General features: G+C 35.2%; 1 protein-coding gene across 1 annotated transcript in view; it reads left to right on the top strand.

Moving 5' to 3' along the window:
* TRAPPC8 (trafficking protein particle complex 8) overlaps positions 1–20,025 on the top strand; it is a 68,194-nt gene extending 48,169 nt beyond the window's left edge. Inside the window, exons 19-24 of the mRNA XM_034642196.1 lie at positions 1,786–1,933; positions 3,827–3,952; positions 7,851–7,952; positions 11,279–11,424; positions 17,983–18,072; positions 19,035–20,025. Coding sequence (XP_034498087.1) covers positions 1,786–1,933; positions 3,827–3,952; positions 7,851–7,952; positions 11,279–11,424; positions 17,983–18,072; positions 19,035–19,269 — 847 coding nt within the window. The 3' untranslated portion in view covers positions 19,270–20,025. The remainder of the gene's footprint in view (positions 1–1,785; positions 1,934–3,826; positions 3,953–7,850; positions 7,953–11,278; positions 11,425–17,982; positions 18,073–19,034) is intronic.
* Positions 20,026–20,811: the final 786 nt, after the last annotated feature.

Here is a 20,811-nt window from a genome sequence, read left to right as displayed (position 1 = left end):
ATTAATTTATGACAAAAGAAGCAAGAATATACAGTGGAGAAGATAGTTTCTTCAATATGATATTAGGAAAACTGGACAGCTACATGCAAAAGAATGAACCTGGACCGTTATCTTATACCATACGTAAAAATAAATTCAAAATGGATTAAAGACTTGAATGTAAGACTTGAAACCATAAAACTTCTAGAAGAAAACATAGGCAGTGAGCTCTTTGACATTCATTAATCTTAGTAATATTTTGGGGGTCTTCTCAGGCAAGGGCAACAAAAGCTAAAACAAATGGGATCACATCAAACTAGAAAGCTTTTTCACAGCGAAGGAGACCATCATCAGCAAAACAAAAAGGCATCCTGCTGAATGGGAGAAGGTATTTGAAATCATGCATTGATTGAATAAGGGGTTAATATTCAAAATATATAGAGAACTTACCCAATTCAATATAAAAAATTGAAAAATGGACAGGGGATCTAAGTAGACATTTTTCAAAAGAAGACCTACAGATGGCCAACAGGCACATGAAAGGATGCTCAGCATCATTAATCAGGGAAATGCAAATCAAAACTACAATGAGATATTACCTCATACTTGTCAGATTGGCTGTTATCAAAAGACAAAATAATAAGTGTTGGTGAGCTTGTGGAGAAAAAGGAACCCACATACAGTTGGTGGAAATGTGAATGGATATAGCCACTTATGGAAAACAGTATGGAAGTTCCTCATAAAACTAAAATAGAACTGCCATACAAACCAGCAATTCCAGTTCTGGGTATTTATCTGAAGAAAACAAAAACCACCAATCCAAAGAGATCTATATACCCGTATGTTCATTGCAATATTATTGACAATAGCCAAGATATGGAGACAACCTAGGTGTCCCATCTATAAGGTAAAGAAGATGCGGCAAATGTTACTAAGCCATAAAAAAGAATGAAATCTTGCCATTTGTGATAACACAGGTGGACCTAGAGGGTATTATGCTAAGTAAAATAAGACAGAGAAAGACCATATTTTTTCACCAATATGTGGAATCCAAAAAAACAAAACAGAAACAGACTCATAGACACAAGGAAGAAGCTGCTGGTTATCAGAGTGGGGAGGGGGTTGGGGGGGCCAGGTGAAACAGGTGAAGGCGATTAAGTGCAAACTTTCTAAAATAAGTCATGGGGATGTAATCTATAGTATAGGGAATATAGTCAGTAATACTGTAATAGCTTTGTATGATGACATGGTAACTAGATTTATCAAAGCGATCATTTCATAGTGTATACAAATACTGAATCAATATGATTTATCCCTGAAACTCCAAGGACATTGTATTTCAGTTGTACTTAAAAAAAAAAATTAGGAGGTAATATTAAAAACAAGAAGTAGTAAGGGAGAGTTAACATTGGAATGTAGAAAGCTCTATTGTGGAAGGCCTTCAATGCCAGGTGAAAGTTTGGGGTTTACTCGATAGGGGATCAGTTGCTTTGGAACCACTGTCAGAGAAGTGGCATAATCAGGACATTGCTACATGAAAATTATTTTCATGTGCTATACTGATGATTTTGGTGAGCAGACATGCTGAGAGTCTGGGAGGCTATTAGTTTCCTGCCAAACTGAGAAGAAAGAATTGAAATGAAGTTATGCTAACTAGGTAATTTTACTGTATTATACTCTTTGTTTTTGTTTTAGGGTATAAATGATCCTGAGAGCAATTAGGTTTTAAAAGCTTTGTTTGGAATTGAAGAATCATAACACATGGAGAGGTTCTTCCATTAAATTTGCAGTTTTGTATTTCTTCAGTCACAGAATATTAAGACACACTGCAGTTATTTGTACCAGCCGATCTTTGAATGTCCGAGCCACTGTCTGCAGAAGTAATTCTCTTGAAGATGAGGAGGGCCGAGGGGGCAATATGCTCGTCTTTGTGGATGTGGAAAATACCAATACTGTAAGTTGGTTTAAAATTAAATTTTATTTTTAATTAAATTTGATGTGTTTCCTTTGTTTTTAGTAAAGGATTTTTTTCCCCGCAAGATAGCGTAAGCTAAGAATTTAGGAATGTTCATATACAGGAGTGTGAAAACATCTTAATTTCCCATTAGCTTTGTAATTTTAAGTCTAAAAAGGACCTGGCATTAATATATTCATGTGATATATAGCCCCATATGTGAGTAATTCAATACCACAAAGATCTGATAAAGTGCTTTCTAGTCTCACTATTGAGAATCTATTGATATAACTAAATTTACAAAGTTGTGTTAGGATTTCATGTTCCATATTAACTTGATAACCTTCACTTACACATTTCTGAGAGTATCATTTTCTTCCTATAAAGCATTTCAGACATTTTATCAGTCCTGTTTAAATACTCTAAATATAAAAAATGAATATTAAAGAAGGGAATGAGATCTCATGATTAAAATAGCATCTTACCTTTAGGTTGATTGAGTTCACGTACTTATTTGAAGTGTTACTCTGTAATGTCCTTTGCTTTGGCTTCATAAACTTGTAAGGTTGCTTCTTTTTAAGATATTTGGGGTGTATATGCTAATACTTTGGTGATCTTCAAAGAAAGTAGCATCTGTAAAAATAAAATTTTATGATTTTATTATGTTTGTTGTAAAGATTTTGTTTATTTGTCAGAGAGAGAGCACAAGCATGGGGAGTGGCAGGCAGAGGGCTGAGCAAGGAGCCCGATGTGGGACTTGATCCCAGGACTCTGGGATCATGACCTGAGCCCAAGGCAGATGCTTAACCAACTGAGCCACCCAGGCATCCCTAAAATTTTAAGATTTTAATAATTTCAAATTCTTATTCAGGAGAATGAAACATTATGTACAGTTTAGCTTTATGTGCATTGGCTGTACATTGGGGTTCTGATTTGTTTTTGTTGTTTGTTTTTGCCTTAATGAGAATGAGAAGATTAGAAGAAATAAAAAGAAAATGCTACAGTTTTGATTCAAAATTGACAACAAGGGGTGCCTGGATGGTGCAGTCGATTAAGCCTCTGACTCTTGGTTTAGGCTCAGGCTCCACAATCAGGGCAGAGTCTGCTTAAGTTTCTCTTTCTCTCTCTCCCTCCCTCTGCCCTTACTCCCCATGCTCGCACATGCACTCTCTGTTTCTTCTCTCTAAAACGGATAAGTAAATCTTAAAAAAAAAATGATAACAAATACTGTTTGACCTATTAAATACTACCACTAACTCATTATGATAGGTTCTTGGGGTGCCTGGGTAGCTCAGCTGTTGGGCTTCTGCCTTTGGCTCGGGTCGTGATCCCGGGGTCCTGGGATTGAGCACTGAGTTGGGCTCCCTGCTCAGCGGGAAGCCTGCTTCCCCCACTCCCCCTGCTTGTGTTCTCTGTCTCTCTCTGTCAAATAAATAAATAAAATCAGCATGATAGGTGCTAGTAACTGACTACTTTTCAATATTTTAAAATTTGCCCCTGACTGAACATTATAGTTAAATACAGTTTTTGGCAAAATGTTGACTTCTCTGTTTTAAGAATGTTTAAGGAGGGGGTGCCTGGGTGTGGCTCAGTCAGTTAAATGTCCAACTCTTGATCTCAGCACAGGTCTTGATCTCAGGGTGGTGAGTTCAAGCCTGCTTTGGGCTCCATGCTGGGTGTGGAGCCTGCTTGAAAGAAAAAAAAGAATGTTTAAGGAAGTATTTAAATAACTTAAGCTTTCTGAAATGTATATTGTTTATTTCAAAATAAAAAATTCATCTTAACATTAATCGATACTTACTTTGGTAGCAGTGTCAGAATATTGTTTTCATTAGAATACTCTTAAGTTTGTGCTCCTAAATCCTGAATGACCCTTTTATTTCTTTTTCATAGAGTGAAGCAGGTGTTAAGGAATTTCATATAGTACAAGTATCAAGTAGTAGCAAACACTGGAAGTTACAGAAATCTGTAAATCTCTCTGAAAACAAAGGTTCGTTTGTGACTTTTCCCCTCTTCATAGTAAATTCTCACATTTTCATTGCTTGATTTTTTTTTTTTCCAGAGTACTATAAGATTGCTGGTACCTTTTTAAATAATCAACTTTTTTAAGCGTTCAGTTGTGCTTTCATTAGTTTATTTGTGAATCACATTACCTTTCTTAATCCATTCTTTCCTTTCTTTTTATTTCCTTCCACATCTGTTTGCATTTTCTCTATTCAGTTGGAAAATCAGTGCCTGAGTACATGATCACTTTCAAAATTTCAAGCAATACAGAATCATACAGACTAGAATATGAAAGGTTCTTTTTGTTTCCTTTGCCATTGGTAGGCTGTTTTTCTGCTTATAACGATACTGCTATAGTGACTGACTTTTCCGTTTATTTCCATACCTGTATAACACTAGAACAGAAGAATATACATACTTGTGATATATATTGACAAATTGCTTTCCAGAATATCTCTCCATTTATTATCCTGACAGTAATATGAGAATGCCAAGTGCTTGTAAGAGTAGAGTGAAGCTGACAAATGGTATTTGCTCTTTCTAGAGAATTGTACAGTATGTTTCAAAAAATGTAAAAATGTTTAAACTCAGGTTTAGTCCTTTGGTAGTCCCTATTTTTGGAATTTATGCAAAGGAATTAGTTCAAAATACATGAAAATCCATACATTGAAAACAGAGCAGTGTATTGTTTAATAGGGAAAAATTCAGTGTGGATTTAAGTAAATTAAATTATAATGCAGATTATTTTTTAGTCATTAAAATATGTTAACATTTTTTAAGTGTTTGCAATAGTGAGAAAATGCATCATAGCACAGTATGTGCATATAATAATATTGGTATAAATCATACATATGAAAAAACACTGAAAGGAAATGTAGAAATGATAGAGTGGTGGGATTATGGGCTCCCTGGTTCCTGGGTACTGATCTTTTAAACTTTTCTGTTTATCTGTAATGTCACACACACACACACACACACACACACACACACACACGAGAGAACATGTATTTCAAGAAAATTGAATTTCATCCTTTCTAAGAGCTGAGTGAAATTTGCTTTATAGAGATGAAAAGAAAGATGTTTTTCATTAAACAGAAACCGCCCCCCCCCCCCCAGCAGGGACCCTGATGCAGGGCTGGATCCCAGAACCCTGAGATCATGACCTGAGGTGGAGGCAGACGCTTAACCGACTGAGTCAGCCAGGCGCCCCTCATAATGACTTTAAGAATTCATTCAAATTAGATAACATTCGTCTTTGTTATTGTTACTTTTTAGTGGTACTGAGAACATTGTAGATATGATAAGCTCCATGAAAATAGGTATCATTATTAAACTCTTTATTATGGGCATATTCAAACACCAAAAAAGAAAAAATAGCACTGTGAACCTTCAGGTACCCATGACTCAGGCTCCGTAGTCCCTAATATATGTTGCTCTGCGTTTTTCGTCTGTTCCATTAGCCCCTCTCCTTTGTTTTCTTTTTACCTTCCTTTATTTTTTGCTATAGTATTTTTTTAATAGCATAATATTTTATCTGTAAATGCTTCTGTATTTACTTCTAGCAGATGAGGATTCTCTTTTTTAACATAACCCCAGAGTATTTTTATGTCACCCAACCAAATTAACAATAATTCTGAATTATTATATACTTGTTGGTTTGTTTTCAGTTTTTCCAGATTATTTGAAAATATTTTAAGTTTAAAAAAATCACATCCAGATAAGATCCACACATGGCAGATCAGAATGAGATGGTTTAGACATTAGTCTTCCCTAAAGTCACTGAACTATAATACAGAGGAGGCTTGTTTTTCACAGTGCACCCTTTTGTATTTTATACATATATTATAAGAATTTGTAATTACATATAAATTGTTACATATAATATATAATAAAATTATATATTACTTTTTGAAAGACAATTCTATGGTGAAATTAAGGATCTTGCCCAAGGATATTCACCTGAACAGTATGGAAAGGTTCGATTTTGTGTTTTCTGAAACAAGGGCTCACATAGAGATGTGCCCATAGGGGATGATTAATACACGTATTTCTAAATTGGTTCAGATACTCTATTCTTTTTTACTACATCATACATTTTCTAATAAACTTTTTTAAAACCAAGCTGGTGTGAGTTTTTTTTTTTCTTTTTTTGCATGAGTTTTAATAAAACTGCTTAAACAAATTGGTACTTTCATTGATATAGGTGTTTAATATTAAGATCAGTTACACATTTTTAGTTGAAATCAAATGTTCTTGAAGCTTGATTCAAAATAGAATCAAGCTTCTATTTTCAGGCTCAGTGGTACTGCCTCTTAATGTAAACCAACCACTCATTAAATGTATACTAGACCCTTGGGGTATGTGGCTACACTCCACAGATTTCTGCCATGTAACAATTTGTAATATTTCTGAGACAAGAATTTGGATAATGTATCTGTACTTTGTATTTATTGTTAAGTCCACAGTTGCTTTGGCTAGCGGAAAACACAGCCCCGAATAGCAGCCCACTACTACTGGTATTGCTGATTACATGAAGAAGAAAGCTTAGATTATGATATAATGCTCCTTGGCTAGAAAATGGAAGTTTGAATAGAATAAAGAATAGGATATTAAGTTGGTAGTGGCTAGTATCTAAGATAAGTTTATCACATACTCATTTGAGAAAGTGATAGATTGTCTTTGTTGAGATCTCTAGATAATGCAAAAATGACACACTGCCTGAAGGGAAACTTGAAAAGTCATTTTAAGTTGTGGAGTAGAAAACAGGAAGCATAGGAGTCTTTCAGTAAAATAGGATGCAAGAGAAAAATGAGAGCTCAGACAACATTTTTGTGAAAAATAATTGGAAAAAGGGCACAGAACAGTTCCTAACCAGTCTTAACCAAATATAAAGGTTTGTTTTAAAAAGTTAAGCCTTTGTGCAGAGAGAAGAATGCATTATAAAATTCGACAAGACTTTGGATGATTTTTGTTCAATCCCATGAGACCATCGGAAAAAACATACGACATGTCTCAGAACCTTACCGTGTCAGCATTCATCCTCTCAGCTAAAGGCTTACCCCAGCAGGTGTTTAACTCTGGCATCACTGGGCTGTGAATTAATGAGCACTGAGCAGGTCCCAGGCTGTCCTGTGTCTTCGTGCAGCCCTATTCCAGGTGTGGTCTGCGGGTGGCAAACCTAGCCATAATAAAATAAGTACACAGATTGAAAATATGAAATGGAAACATTTAGAAACTTCTATAGCATTTTGACTGAGAAATTTTATGTCTGTTGAATCTAACAGTAAAAAAATTTGGGCTTGTCAAAAAATTTTTAAGCCTTTGTATTTACATAATGTGATGATAACAGTGTATCAGCCATTTACATATAATATTTTCTCTGGGACAGAAGCGATTCAAGAGAGTGATGCGTCATATGCTGGATAGATGAAGTCAGCCTTTTTTTTAAGTGTATATACTTATGTTTAGGATATCCAAAGGTGTGACATTTCCACTTAAAAGATTTATGATTGTACTCACTGATTTTGTTCTACTAGGTGATAAACCCTGAGGTATTTCAGAAGCAAGATTATGAGAAGAAATGTTTTGCCTGTGTATTGGCAGTCCAGTAACAAAAAGGCTTGTGTTATAGCACTGTTCTTTTAGAATAGCTTCTTAAGAGTTCTAGAGAGCATTGAAAAAGATTTTAAGATGTGCCCCTTAAATATTCAGGCCAACTGTGTTATACTGAGGCAAAACAGATTTTGACAGATTCTCTGTTGATCAAATGAATAAATAAAAGTAGAAATCCTGACCATCCAGTGTTGATAATTGTTAAGTAGCCATAATATTTCTACCTTCCATCAAATAATGCATTCATTACTTTTGAGGTTCCTGCCAAGAAAGGTAACGTTTTTGTGCTTTGTATGTTTAGGCTTATGTAGTGGAAGATAGTAAGCAGCTTATTTTGGAAGGTCAGCATCATGTTATTCTTCACACTATAGGAAAAGAAGCCTTTTCATGTCCTCAGAAACAGGTAATAACAGTTTTTTTTTGGGTCTTCTTGTGAACCGTGGAATTTTTTGTTGGTTGGTTGGTTTTTCGGGTTTTTGAAGGGGTCTGGTGTGTGCAGGCTTTTATATTGAGATTTGAGTGGGGGGTTGGTGGCAGAAGACTAATTAAAATGAGAAATGAACATAAAATTTATTAGCATCTCGTAAGAGTATTAAGATGCACTTGTGATCTTGAGGTTTCTAATAAATATGCTCTACTGAATCTAGAATTCATAGTTATAAAAAGAATCAATTTGCTTGAGAGGAAGGGAAACATGCCTGTACCACTGCAGAACTCCTGGGAGGGCAAAGCATAAAATGTAGAGGATGGCCCGTGGAGTGGTGCAGCAGCTGGTAATAGGGTTTAATGTGTTTTCTGATTTCTCCTAAAATATTATTTCATCTAACCAAAAAGTTCTCATAGTATATATGAACAAAATTTAAGCACATCCAGTAATTCAAACATCAACCTTGTATTGTGTTTATAAATATTGGATCTTAATTTCAAGCTTCCTCATTATTTTTGAAAACTTTTATTTTGAAATAATTTTCAAACTTGCAGAAAAGCTGCAAGAATAGAATAAAGGACTCTCACACTTTTCATCAAGATTCACCAGTGTTTAGCATTTTACCTTCTTTGCTTTATCATTTTTCCTCTATTTCTATACACATTGATTTTTTTTTTCTTAATCATTCCCAAGTAATTAATCCCAAGTAAATTGCAGACATCCTTCTTTACCCCCATTTAGTTCACTGAGTATTCCTAAGAATAAGGACAATCTCTTATATAATCACAGACACCATTATTAAATTCAGGACGTCTAACCCTGATGCAGTACTCAATTAGTCCATATTCAGATGTCATCAGAGGTCTCCATTATATGCTTGACGATTTTTTTTTTTCCTACACAGGATCCAGTCCAGGATCATGAGTTGCATTTACTTGTCATGTCTCTTTAGTCTTCTGTAATCTGGGACCGTTTTTATCATTGACATCTTTGAAGAGCATGGGCCATTTATTTTAATGTAGAATAATGCCTCTTTGGATTTTTTTTGTGTGTGTGTTTCCTCATGATTAGAGTAAGGTTATACATGTTTGGCAGGAGTACTACAGAAGTGACCTTATATCCTTATCAGTTTATTATATCAAAAAACACTTGATATTAATTTGTTTTATTATCAGTGTTGGGTCATTTGATTAAAGGTGGTATCCACCATATTTCTCTATAGTACAGTTACTGTTTTTCCTTTCGTTTTCTAATAAGTAGTTTATGGGGAGATAATTTGGACCTATGTAAATGTCTGATTTCCTATCAAATGTAGGTCCACTAGTTTTAGCATCCATTGGCAATTCTACGACTTGAATCAGTTTGTATTTTGATGGTACAAATGGTAATATTCCATTAGTTTTAATGAAGTTATCAAATTTAACCCGAAATCTATTTCTTAATTTAAAAAATTGTTTCTCCACCTTTGATTAATACAGAAGTCCCAAGTTTTAGTTGTGTATGTTATAAACTTTTGATAATTTGGAACATCTCAAACCTTGGCAAGATTAGCATTTACAAAATGAAAAAGTGATTTCTATAAAATTTATTCATGTTATATTTTCATTTTACATACGATGAATGGCATTTCATTTTTATTTCTCTGTATTTCACCTTTGAAATATTTTTTCTCTTTATATGATTAACTGATCTTGGTAGATAAGGCAGTTTCATAATACTGTGAATAATAGATTTGGAGCCCAAAGACTTTGAGATTGATGACCAAATTACTTGTGTAACTTGATGAACCTTAGCTTACTACTCAGTTACAAGACAAAGATAATAGTTCTTTACTCCTTGCCTCTCTTGTGGTGGAACTGTCATAAGGTATGAATCAGATCCTTATTGTCAAATTACTGGACAGATATTTAGCACTGGTTGTGAAAATACTTTTTGCTACTTAAGCTGGAGAGGGGGAAACTCTTTTAAATATTCTCTCAGTAAATTAGCTCAGGCCTTTGGTATCCTTTTATGGCCATTGTTCATGTGTTTTCCACCTAATAAGTGGCATACGGAAATTTAGTATAGTTTAGGAGTCTCAAACAATAGCTTGGGGTTTTTTTTTTTTTTGATGTTTAGAATATATTAAACAATAAAACATTTTTTGAACTTTCTATTAAAGTGTAAGATAAATACAGAATAGTTGAATAGCTCATTGAATTTCACAAATTGAAGAACAGTCCAGTATAACCAGGACCCAGACCAAGAAACAGAACATAACTAGCACTCCAGAAGTTCTGCTTCTGTTCTCTTCTTTCCTCCAAAGTAAACCTTTAGTCACTTTTCTCTGACTTCTAAATCAAAAGCAAATTTAGTTCTTGCTTTTTACAGCTGCATACGTTAGGAGTCAACAGACTTTTTCTGTCAGTAGCCAGATGATACTATTTTAGGCTGTGCTTGCCAGAAGGCCTTTGTCTTAATTACTCGTCTCTGTTGTTGGAGTCCAAAAGCAACCATAGACAGTGTGTAAACAAATGGATATGGCTATTTCAATAAAACTTTCTTTACAAAAACAGGAAGCAGGCTGGATTTGGCCTGTGGGCTATAGTTTGCCAATCCCGAGTGCAGATCAAAATCCCAACTAGGCTAGCAGGGAATTAAAAATCAAAATTTTCGTGGATGGTAAAGAAAAATGCTTTAAAAAGATAATGATAGTAGAAGGGGGCGATATTCTCTGTTTTCATTTAGGTGACAATGTTATTGAAATGTTTACAGTGTGCCTGACACTGGCTATATTAAGACTTTTACATGCATGTTAACCTTTAGTTAATATAGATGAAGCACTGTAATCTATAAAACACAGAAGTCTATTTTCAAAATGAAATTTTAAGGCAATATTAGTTCTTCAACTATTAAAACAGGTGCTATACAATTCAGTGTCTTTGGTTTAAGTATTAAGTACTAAAGAATTTTACCAAATGAGAAGCACAGCATATTTTGAAATTATTATGAGCCCCTTTTTACAAATAAGGAAGTACAGTCTTAAAGTATTAAATACCTTATCCAAGATCACAGAAGTAATATGTGAAGTTGCTGGAACTCAAGTCTAACTCCACCACATAATAAATAGGGAATGAATAAATGATTCTGATCCTAGATTCCTTATCCTAAATTGTATCGCAGATGATTCTGTTAAATAATAGCAGAAAAATATTGTTCATGCTTTCCTTTATCTCAACTGGTTTTAACTTCTTTTGTTTGTATATGCTATATTTTAACAAGACAATGTTTTTATTGTCATATATATTTTTTTCTTTTCTCAGGAGCCACCAGAAATGGAACTATTAAAATTTTTCAGGCCAGAAAACACTACAGTTCCTTTAAGACCATCAGTAGAGCAGCTTTCTAATCTCATTAAAACGAGTCTTCACTATCCAGAATCATTTAATCATCCATTTCATCAAAAAAGGTCTGAGGTTTATTTTTGTTAAAATTTTTCTAAAGTGCACATGTGCGCACACACAAACACACACACTCTTATTTATTTATTTTAACAATGGCATTAACCCCAATATTGAAGAAGAAATTTAGAACAACATTGAGTCTGTGGGAATTGCTCTTAAATAATTTACCCTTTTCTATGATTACTGTGCGCTGCAGCTGTGGTTAGAGTGGATATTGCCTTCGACACCTCAGTTGCCGAAAGTTTCCTTTTGGTGAGCGGGTTTATCATTAAGTCAAAACCAAGAAAAAATATATATCATTTTGGTTTTGTTTTAGGTACAAATTAAATGTAAGAAATGACTATAGTATAGACTGATCAAACAGTTCAAATTCAAATCTTAATGATTTACTAAATGCTAATTGCTACACTTCTTGAATGATTTCAGTTGACCCTTGAGCAATGCTGTTCAAACTATGTGGGTCTATTTACACATGATAAATACAGTATTGTAAATGTATTTTCTCTAAAGAATTTTCTTAATAACACTTTCGTTTCTCCAGCTTACTTTATTGTAAGAATATAATATACAATTCATATAAGATACCAAATATGTGTTAATCGGCAGTTTATGTTATTGGTAAGGCTTTGAGTCAGCAGTAGGCTATTAGTAGTTAAGTTTCTGGTAGTCAGAAGGCATACACAGATTTTTTTGACTGGGGCGGGGGGTAGCATCCCTAACCCCTGCGTTGTTCAAGGGGCATCTGTATTTGTAATTTTGTTAAGTAGCTTGATTATATAAACTTTAAGGTTCTAAAAATAAAAAGTCCTAAGTCTGATGACACTTCAAAAAGTTGCTAGTTTGCAGGTATAAGAAAAGGAGAGAAGTCTACTAAAACCAGTCTATAAGTGATAACTGAAGGTATGAATTTTAGTGAAAAATTCACTCTGGATAAGGGTGGGGGTGGGGTGGGATAGAACAAAAAGAAAACAGTGACTTGCAGAACAATGACATCTGAGAGAAAAGCTAAAGAAAAAGGAATCCACAAAGAAGACTAGTTGAGAGTAATTAGGAAGAAGAGACCAATGAGGAGAAAGTGGTATCTCAAAACTTGAGTGATAACAGTTCAAGGAAAGAGAAATGGTTTAACTGTTTAAAATGCTGCAGAAATGTCAAGTAGTAAATGGACCAGAAAATTATTTATTGGATCTGACAATGAAGAAGTCATTAATGGTTTTTTAGAAGAATGTTACTATGTAACGGGAATAGAGTCATGATATAATAGGTTGAGGAGAGATTGGGAGCTAAGTAAGTAAAGTGTAGTCTCCTAGTGTAGACCACCCTTTCAGAAAGCTGGGCTATGAGCAGGGATCCAGGAATATCCATTCACTATTGTTTTCTTACTAGGTAGGATATCATTATGTTTATGGTCTTGAAGAAAATGATGGGATACAGGGAGAATAACAGAATCCTTAATAGATGGAAAGATACACACACCAAAGAGTGACGGGATTAGCTTTGGACTGCAGAAGAGACCTCCTTACTATTGAAACAGGGAGAGAAGAAAGTAGGGAGAAATTTTAACATGTTCACACATTATGGAGTGCCTCCATTTTAGGGAGTATTTCTGGGAGGAAGGTTAACTACTCAAAGTAATATAGGAGATAAGAGAATAAAGGGTGAACATTTTTGAGAAGTGAAATTTGAGGGTAACTTGTGAGAGGAATGAGAAGAAGCTGGCTAAGGACACACAGATTGCTGGGCAAAATTAAGACCTTGACAGAGACTTAACATCAGATATATTTAAAAGTAACTTAAATGGTGCTAACCATTTTTAACCCTTTTCTTTGTTAAATATATCACACAGAAAAGCGCTCAAAAGAACATGTATGACCATGGTGATTTTTTTTTCCTGCAAAGTTAACACCCAAATAACCACTTCTATTCAGGAAATAGAATACTGCTAGCATCACAGAAGCCCCCTGAGTATTCCCTCCCAGTCACTATTCCTGTGTGCCCCCACTATTGGTAGTTACTTCTTTGCTTCTCTTTATAATTTTTCCAACTAAGTATACAACTCTATATTTTGATTTGTGTGGGGCATTTTTTGAACTTCTTATATAAGTGGAATTACAGAGTATATTCTTTTTATGTCCAGCTGCTTTCATTTAATATTATGTTGGTAATTGTCAACTGTTGCATGAAGCAATAGAATTTTCCTAGCCATATGAATGTTTGAACATACCGGAACAATTTATCTATTTATCTACTCTACTATTTTGAATTCTGCTATGAATAATCTTGTATATAATCTCCTAGTGTATGTGTGTTTGCCTTTTTTTTTTTTTTTTTGCATACTATCCAGGAGTCCTTCCAAAGTAGTTTAACCAACTTGTACATCCCACTAACAGTATATGGGAATTCCCTTTGCTCCGTACCTTTACAAACACTGTTGTCAGATTTTTAAAATTTTTGAACATTTAAGTTACTTATAAAACTTTTTTGTCCAGGTCTTAATGTTGCTCTAAAATGCAGCCATAGTTGAGGAAAAAAATTTTGTTTTATCCCTATTGAACCTGTCTTGACTTCATGTGCTTTCATGGGCAGTTTTGATTCCCTGAAGTTTCATTTTAACCCATTGTTCTACTTTGTATCTGTTTGTTAGACCCATCCTGTTTCATGTACTTCCTGAATATCTTACATTCCACAGTGCTGCTTTTTAACCTTAGTGGTTAAAACCTTGGCTGTGCTTTAGAGGCTAGGATATTTAGGAGTTTTCCACATGATTCTATTGGGGTTAAAAAGAATCATAGAATCTAGTCAGTGCAGGGGAAGTATGTGAAGCAGGACAGGTTTGATCATCGCTTCATCTCCCATTCATCTTACCACGTCTGTGAAGCAGGGGCGTATCAGCTAGATGACCAAGCTAAAGTAGAGTAATGGGTTAAAAATAAAACATCACAGTTAAATAAAACTGTGCATGGAAGTATGTGAGAACAAGACAGGTTAGATAAGGATAAAATGTGGCAGTTTTTTCCAACCCTGGCTGCACATTAGAGTTACCTGGGGAATTTTTGAAAAATCCCAGTGCTCAGTGGCAGTCCAATCAGAATCTCTGGGAATAGAACCCAGGCATCTGTATTTTTTAAATGTCCTCAGGTGATACCAGCATGCTTCCGTATCAGTCATTGTTGCCACAGTAATGCTTCATAACGGACCACTCCAGAATTCAGGTTGCAAGGCATTCTCACATTCATGGATCTGCAAGTCAACTACCATTTGGTGTGAAGCTCATCTTCAAGCTGTGGGTTAGTTGCGTTCATGTCTGCACCACATATATTTTGGGCTCAGTCCAAATGGGCAGCAGCTACTTGGATATGTTCTTCTCATGGCATATCTCGAGTACAAATACCATATTGTGGAGCACATTTAAGGCTTCTGTTTGCATCAAAGACATTAATATTCCATTGGCCAATTAGCCTCACCTTCACAGTCAACAAGGATGATCCACAGTTCCCCCGTGGGAAGAGTGAGGGGAGTGAATAACTGCTAAACAGTAGTTATAGTTATACCACAGTAACTGAGATTGAGAAACACTGAAATAGAGGGTCAGAGTGATTGGTCATCCCTGTGACACTAAGAATAGAAGTATAATTGAGTGAGAGAGCTGGAGAGATGAGAGATAGTTGTCAGAGAGTGGAGTGACAGAGTATCATTTCAGAGGTAGCTATTTTAGGTGACTAAAAACACAATATGGTCGTGGAAGGTAGATGGTTGAGTTTTGAAGAGTACTGAATTTGAGAAGATGTTGAGTGAGTCATCAATTTAGGCAGTGAAGTTGTCCACATGATGACAAGACTCAGGATTAAAAAGAAGAAAGCAAATTCGTGCTGAAGCTTTTAATAATTGAAGCCAATAGGTGATACGGAAGAGAAGCTAGAGCAGTGTTTCTCATCTAGGTGGTATGCCCCTGCTTCACAGACGTGTGAGATGAATGTGAGGTGAAGCGATGTTTCCCTCATCTTTACCTAAGATATTTCAAAATACTCATCCTTTCCCCTTCCCCCAAACAGTCTGCTGTACAGAGTTACTGTTGCTGGTTTTAGTATGTCAGTATAAGGACATAAAAAAAAGATGAAAAACTGTGGAGTAGTTTATGACCAAAAAATCAGTGTTTTGATAGAAGAGGTAGGAGGAAGAAATCATCAAGAAGTGGCGTTGGAACCACATTAATGATACATTCTGACCAGAGATGTGGAAGATGTTGGAAGAACAGCAGCTGTTGTCAAGAGGGCTATAGAGGAAGCTGTGTACCCAGCCAAATTTAAAGACATAAAAACATAAAGAGAAGAGATCGAGGACCTGGAGGAGTGTTCTTCATGTAATACAGAAAAGTGGGAGGGAATGGGGCAGCAGGAGGTTTGATTACGGCGGTAGCACACAGACCGTAGAGGAATAAGAATATGAGAAAGAATATGTGACCAGAGATAACAAAGATGGGAAACATACTGGGTTTAGCTGCGATTGCTTTCAAAGCAAGAAATCATCTCAGACGTTGTTAATGGAGTTTTTGAACACGTGCTAGGCGTTATTCTCAGCGCTTCGCATATTTGATCTTACCTAATCACCATAATAAGCCCAAGACATAGGTACAGTTATTGTTCCAAGTTTACAGTTGAGAAAACTGAGGTTCCGAATTGTTGAGCTAATAATTAAACTTTAGTCGAACTGTAGAATCCATGTCTTTAATAATGCTGAATTTGGTGGCAGAAGCGGGGGCGGGATAGTTGTCAGCAGTTTGGTCTCTAGGTACTGTGTGTGGCTCATCAGATTAGCATTTTTGAAAGACTGTGGTATAAAGTGGTTTTTAAAATGTGGTCTTGGACCAGCAGCCTCAGCATTATCTGGGAACTTGTTAAAATGCGAATCCTTTGGGCCATACCCCAGACCTGCTGAACCAAAACTGGGATTGGGGCCCAACAGTCTTTTTTTTTTTTTTTTTTTTTAACACGCCCGCCAGGTGATTCTGGTGCATGTTCAAGTGTGGGAAACACAGGTCAGATGTGAGAAACACCCCATGTAAAGAATGGATTGCATCAGGGACTAATCCAGAGGCTGTTGTAGTACACCAAAAGACAAGATGCCTTGAACTTGTAAGGAAAAGAAGATCAAGTGAAGTAACCAGGTTCCAGAGATATGTGGGAGAAAAAATTGACAGGAATTTGTGAAGAATTATAGAAAATTGGGAATGGGGACTAGTGAGGCAGTAGCTCCCGTTACCAATTAAGAAGCACTTAGTATGGTGCCTAAGGTTTTCTGGGGTAGATAGGGGTGCTATCCGCTGAAACAGTGAGTGGAGGAAGGGAAGGAATGAAGATAATGAGTGTGGTTTGGAGCTAGGAAATATCCAGATGTTCACATTTCTAGAGGCATTTAGATAAGGCATGGAGAATTTGACATTTGAGGATCAAATGGGAACAGAATAGCAAAAGTTCCTGAGGTTTTACTTTGTGTTACAAATTATGCAGTTGGATTTAATTTAAGGAGGTGCCTTCAGACTGGAAACCTACTCAGTGATCTTCACTGCCCTCCTTTCCTTGTGAGAAGTTTGTGGGGGAGGTAAGGGCATAGCACCAGCACAGCTGAAGGAGATGTTTTTGAAATTATCTGAGCTTTTTGGTGGAGGGAAATCTGTTATTTGCGGTATTGTTTGGAAAATATATCTCAGTAAGAGATTATGATTTCTGAAAGCATTAAATACATTGAGCAGAATTTTTTAAAGTTATTTTGTGTGAACGTATAAAGTTACTATATTTCATTTTTTACTATCTCTTAGTCTTTGTGTTTATAGAGTAAAATATTAATAGTGTGTAACCAGGCTTCTTTTGTGCCTAGGTTATGTTCGTTTATTATGTTCTGGATTTGAAATTTATACCAGTCTCTTCATATGTCCTCTTCTGTCACTGCCTGTCTATTCGATGCTTAATAATGCTTTAGTTATTTATTACTTATAAAGCAATATCAGAAACTGGATTACCGGAGTAAATGTGTCCACTTAAAAAGGCTTTCCTCATTATTTGTTGTATAGAAATAATTTTCATATTCTCTAAAACATGGTGGCTTTTATGCAGATTTGGTAGAAAAGCAAATGTCAGTCAAGGCCAAGTTCTCAAAATAAAGTAATTTTCAAGAAACATAGAACAGGATTAGTTGTTGGCATTTTCACGATTTATTTTTTCTTCATTGATCTTTCCTAGTTGAGATTATTTATAAACTTTTGTTTTTCATTTTGAGAAATAACTGCCGAGAAACACTTTGGTTATTTTTTAAGAGTCGCTCTAATAAGTGGAAACAATGGTTTTGTGGATGTATATATTTTGATATTTAGCATTCAGGCATTGCAGGAACATGTTTTCCTTCTTATTTACACAATTAATGTGTCTTGACTGATTTTGGAACCCAGTTTTTTTCCTTACTTGAATCTGATTGTTTTTAAGGAGCTTGTTAGGTAGTCTTGTTACTTTCAAGAAAGTTGATTTAAAAAAGAAAATGCACAGCTTAACCTCTCTATTTTCCTTCCACAGCCTTTGTTTAGTACCAGTCACCCTTTTACTGTCCAATTGTTCTAAGGCTGATGTTGATGTAATTGTCGATCTTCGGCATAAAACAACAAGGTAAAGATTCATTTAATGCAAGATTGTTTTGTAGTTTAGGATTGATTTGAGAACAATTTAGTGTTTTGAATTACGTACATAATGACCTAACATGGATATAAAAAATTTACTCAGGTGTGCCCTGGACTTTTGTTTGACATACAGAAGTGTTATAGAGGTGTTAAAGAGGATTGTCTCAGTACTACAGTAGTGACAGAATGACAAGCAGTTTCCAAAAGAAGCAGATTGTTTTGTTCAGAGACAAAAATGTTTATGAAAGCTTGTTGGCGATAAAGAACTCTAAAATTGAAAATCAGCAAGTTTGCAATAGAAGTTTTTTTTTAAAGGTTTTTTTTTTTGTAATTATAAAATAATACTTAACAAAAAAAAATACAGGTCCATACTCCCATATCTGATATCTCAAGACCTAGATGCTTTTTGGAATTCAGAAATTTTGGATTTTTAGAAAAATGTGAAGTATATACAGATTATTATTGTATAACACCCCAAACAGGATCTGGGGCAGCTCTCTGGAATCCAGACACATTCTGTATATGATTGATTATGTGTGTCATAAATTAATTAGTGCCTTATTGGTTGATACCGGGTTGGTTTCCATTTTTCAGCATTATAAACAGTTTCGGTATTATAAGCATTCATGTATACAAACTATTTTTAGGTATGGATAACCAGTTGGTTAAAAGCTGAGGTTTGAAATCAGGTTCCATCATTTACTAGGTGCTATTGTGAGCATTAATTGAGTTAACACTTGTGTCTAGAACATAGTAACTGTTAACAAATGTTAGCTATTATAGCAATAGTAATACTAGCTATTGCCATTATTGTCATTATTAATAAACAGTTGGCTTCATGAAATAGTTTCTAGAAGTAGAATCTCTCGAACGGGATGTGTTACTGGGACTTCAGGAAAAAAATTTATAAAGAAAAAACCTCCAGCTTACCATTTTCCTTCTCCCATATAGTCCAGAAGCATTGGAAATCCATGGATCATTTACATGGCTTGGACAAACACAATACAAACTTCAGCTGAAAAGCCAGGAGATTCACAGTTTGCAGCTGAAAGCATGCTTCGTTCATACGGGTGTTTATAACCTTGGAACGCCTAGGGTATTTGCCAAGTTATCGGACCAAGTTATGGTGTTTGAAACAAGTCAGCAGAACTCCATGCCTGCTCTGATCATTATCAATAATGCGTGACAACTTGCACATTTGTACTGAAATCCACAAGAATCAGTTTTGTCTTACTGAATGGGTTTTAACAGCAGTATTTGAAATACCTAACTTGTAATGGAGGTTGGTGTCGGATTGCTGCAAAATACTTTCAACTTGTCAATGTGTTGATGATGCAAAGCACGTTGGACTGAGAATACTTACATTCTTTTTTTGTATTTCTTTAAACCCTGGTAATAATTTACATACTCATAATACAGAGTTTCAACATATCCATGCACCTTATTAAGCCCTGTCTTAAAAACCATGTCTAAGTCTGCTGTTACAACTTATTGATGGTATATGAATATTACCAGATGATTCTGAGGAAGGAAAGGCCTTGTTGGCAATACTCCTGTTAAGCCATTAGTCTATAAATTCCAGCTTTACTGTGAAGTTCTATAGAGTGTTAAATACAAGTTTTCTTGTCTTGCTTCACACAATTCTCTAAAATCAGTTTTGAACTTTGGTTATAGAGTCTTCATACTTCAGTATCTGTGGTTCCTATGGCTTATACATAACTTTGTAAAAAGAAAAAAATTTTTTCTGATGCTTTGAATATAGTTTTGAAAGGAGTTTGACTTTTTTTTCTCATTCATCTCAGCATAGGGTGCACTATTTCACAATACGAAATTTTTTTGTCATTTAAATTATCATATTCTTTATTATGTAACTTTAACAATTGAGTTGATCTGTTTAAAATATAAATCTACTCAAGTTAATTAAAAATAAGCTTTTCAAAAATGTATTATATTTATAACAAATGTAAATAGAATAAAGACATGCTATTCACTGTATAGATTTATTAGGTCCTTTTTTTTAATTCAAATATTCTTTATTTAAAATGAATGCCAACCGTATTAATTTTAGCAGGCTAAACCAATTTCCTGAGAAAGCTTTGTTTCCAAACAGGACGTACAATTTTTGTTCCTACAGTCCTTGGTGGCCATGTTTTACACAAGCAAATGAATTTCGTCTTTAAATGTGTCATGTCTGATGCCCCGTTACAAATTTGGATAATTGTTTTATATCCTGGGAAAAAGGAAGATCTTGCTTACTGAGCTGTTGAAAATAACCACATTGCAGACTGCGAAGCTGGGTATGGTAACGAGGTGATTTAGTCTTCCTGCTGAAGAAAAGTAAACAGTCTAAACAAGAGAGAAGAAAACATCTTACTAAAAAACAAAGTGTTAACAATATAGTCAGTTATTAGTGGACCAAAATCTAGGAGAAGAAAGCCTAGAGAGAAGAGACCACCATTTGGGGCTACTTTGCCTTGGGAGTGTTTATCTACTTAGGAAGAAACAGCTGAGAGGCAGAGCCTTATGTTTGACGCACTTTGAAACAAGTACAGGTCAGGAAGTCATCTAAGCTGAAGCAAGGAGACGGAAGTTTGGAAAATAGGCACAAGAAGGTAAGGGACCTACTGGGTTCAGTGAAAAAGTTTTATGTTTATTTGGGGTTCCAGAAAAAGAGAGAGGGTAGGGCAGAGGTGGTATTTGAAGGGACTCTCTGAGAATTTTCCAAGAT

Source organism: Ailuropoda melanoleuca, chromosome 14 (genome assembly GCF_002007445.2).
Source record: "Ailuropoda melanoleuca isolate Jingjing chromosome 14, ASM200744v2, whole genome shotgun sequence".
Lineage (NCBI taxonomy): Eukaryota > Metazoa > Chordata > Mammalia > Carnivora > Ursidae > Ailuropoda > Ailuropoda melanoleuca.
This window is presented reverse-complemented; position numbering and strand designations above follow the sequence as displayed.